Source organism: Octopus bimaculoides, chromosome 15 (genome assembly GCF_001194135.2).
Source record: "Octopus bimaculoides isolate UCB-OBI-ISO-001 chromosome 15, ASM119413v2, whole genome shotgun sequence".
In the NCBI taxonomy this organism is placed as follows: Eukaryota; Metazoa; Mollusca; class Cephalopoda; order Octopoda; family Octopodidae; genus Octopus; species Octopus bimaculoides.
In genome coordinates this window covers 52,133,008-52,135,620 of record NC_068995.1, presented here as the reverse complement: position 1 = coordinate 52,135,620, position 2,613 = coordinate 52,133,008, and the positions used below count along the sequence as shown (strand labels likewise).

The following is a 2,613-nucleotide window of genomic DNA, read 5'->3' as shown; positions in this document are numbered from 1 at the left end:
GAGAGAGAGAGAGAGAGAGAGAGAGAGAGAGAGAGAGTCAATTCGAGGAAGTCATATCCTCATTAGGGATTATAAATTGCAAGCTATTCCGCTGCTTTAATCCCTATCATATAATGCGAAAGTCATTGGTATATGCTAGAGATTACTGAAATGATCAATGTTTGGGGAAAAATAAGAAGAAAATGGAGAAGAAATGGACAAATGAGTATTTTATTTGTATGTTTCAAAGGTTATTTTTAAAATGATAACAGTACAAATAAATTGATTACACGTTGAAAATAAAATAAAATAAGGAATCTACATATATGTTTCAGGCCTATCACCAGGTTGATCGGAATTTCTAAGCATTTGGGTTAATGCTAAGAAAGTTACCACATTCTGACTATATTGTGGTAGGACTTCTTCAGGATTAACATAGAGCTCATGGAACTTTGATAATCATTTTTCTTTTGTAGGATGTATAGAGTATTAGTGGGTTAATAGTTAAAAGTTATGTATTATAAGTGTATTTGATTGATGGGTTTTATATATTTGTGCATCTATTGTGTATATGTATTAAAGCTTGTGTGTGTGTGAGTGAGAGACTGAATATGTGTGTATCTGTGTATGCATTTACATGCATAAAAGTATATATTTTCGTTACGATTTCAGTCGTTTATATGTTTTTATTTTCGTATGTTTTTTGCAGCCGATGGCGTTCAGTTGGACAATGGGTCAATTTCTGTTGGACAGTGGAACGAAGGTTTTTGAGTTTAAATATTTGCCATTATTTCCTCTCTTCTCTTGCTTCCTACTCTTTCCATTTTACTTCAGTAAATATTGCCAAATTCTCCGTTTTTGAAAATATCTAAATATAATAAACTTCTAAAAAAATATATTCTTGTCTGTTAACAGATTTTGGTAATTGTGGTTGCAATTTATTGTGCAAGAATGGTGCAACAGGGACAGAAACAGTAAGGTCTACTTGTTTTATTCTTTGACGTCTTTTGCTGGTTTTAATAATTCGGTTGCAGTTACCTTGGACCATTGCCTTCAAAGTATATTTAGCCACCCATATCGACCATTTACCTATTTCCAGTTGAATACTCATTTGTCGAGCTCTTATTATCGAATAGTTAAGTTACCATTCACAGTAAGTTGGCCCAACGTTGTATCCATTTGCACGAGGGGTGTTCATTAAAGATTGCCTCTACCCCACTTCCGATTATTGTAGGAAACGGAACTTGTACAGGTATAATTATGTTTCTAAACATTCGAAAGCAGAAATGTCTAAATATTGCAATATAGTTCAGTTCGTTGAATGATATAATTGAATACCATAAGACGAGTCATTTTATAAAGGGACGTAACTAAATGCTGCAAAGTAATTTCGATTATGAAGGGACATAACTAAATATTGAAGAGCAATTGAGTTCGTCGTTCTGCTTTATCTGCCAACCCATGTCATCGGTTATTTTGTAAGCAATGGTTTCAAAGGCGAAACATTTCGTGAGACTCGTTCAAGTTGATTCCGCTGTTTGTTCTATCGACCACCGCAAAATGGAATGCAAACTTCACTTCGACGAGATTTAAAATCGAACCGTAACATAGGTAAGTACTGTATGATATTTTGATTCTGGCAGTTATTGAAGAACTACAATTGACGCAGCAGCATATGCCAACCCGATGCCTGATACGAAGACTCTCCGCCACATACGACACACTTGAATGTGAACTTATTGCTCTCTGCTATTAATGCAGGAGACAGATCCGCCAAAAGATACAATTCTAACCGTCTCAGGAGAGGACGGATGAGAAGCTTTCAACTACCGAGTATTCAGATATCTCTTATTATCTCCCCTTTGACGATACGGTGAACCATTCACTGACCTCTTGGATTCCTCTTTAAAGTGAAATGTGCAGAGAAGTTATTGGGTGTGAATGTATAAAATGATATATTTTTAAAAAATGTAACTGTATAGAATCGATAGTAACTTTTTAGTAGAGTTAATAATCAGATAAGTGATACAAGGCCAGGAGGGGGCCAAGTAAATGATTGTCTATATCGTCTTTTTTTTTATAGAACATTTGTGGATACTTCTACTCCGGAATATATTGGAAGGATAAAGTTTCCAGGATATTTCCGAACTGAAGAAGAACAAAAGACTTGGGAGAAGATAATTTATGGTCATAAGATAGACAGCGTATGTTGCAACGGGTAAGTATATAATATGTTTGTATGTGCTTAATCACGCACTCAGACACACACGCACACACACTCACACGCGCACACACACACAGACACACACTCACACAGACACACACACAGACACACGCGCACACTCACACTATTACACACACACACACACACACACTCGCATGAATGTATGCACGTACACAAATACCCACGCATGCACGTGCACAAATAGATGAACATAGATAGATACTTATGTAATTTAAAAACAGGAAATAACAGACACGCATAGATAAATGCAAACTGTGTGAAACTGAAACCGAAAATAGGACATCGTAAGCACTTGAGCTTATGTTATGCAGCCATCAATACACGAGGCGTGTTGTAGTGGCCAGAACATTATACAATGTAATTCGTAGAAAGAATATTCCTACAAATGC

The 2,613-nt window shown here is 36.0% G+C and overlaps 1 protein-coding gene across 2 annotated transcripts in view; it reads left to right on the top strand.

Annotated features, from left to right (window-relative positions):
• The first annotated feature begins 694 nt into the window (after positions 1-694).
• Positions 695-2,613, top strand: part of LOC106870796 (uncharacterized) — a 59,021-nt gene continuing 57,102 nt past the window's right edge. For both annotated transcript variants that reach the window (XM_052973351.1, XM_052973350.1), the window contains exons 1-3: positions 695-742; positions 895-953; positions 2,063-2,197. In XM_052973351.1, coding sequence (XP_052829311.1) covers positions 710-742; positions 895-953; positions 2,063-2,197 — 227 coding nt within the window. In that variant the 5' untranslated portion in view covers positions 695-709. The remainder of the gene's footprint in view (positions 743-894; positions 954-2,062; positions 2,198-2,613) is intronic.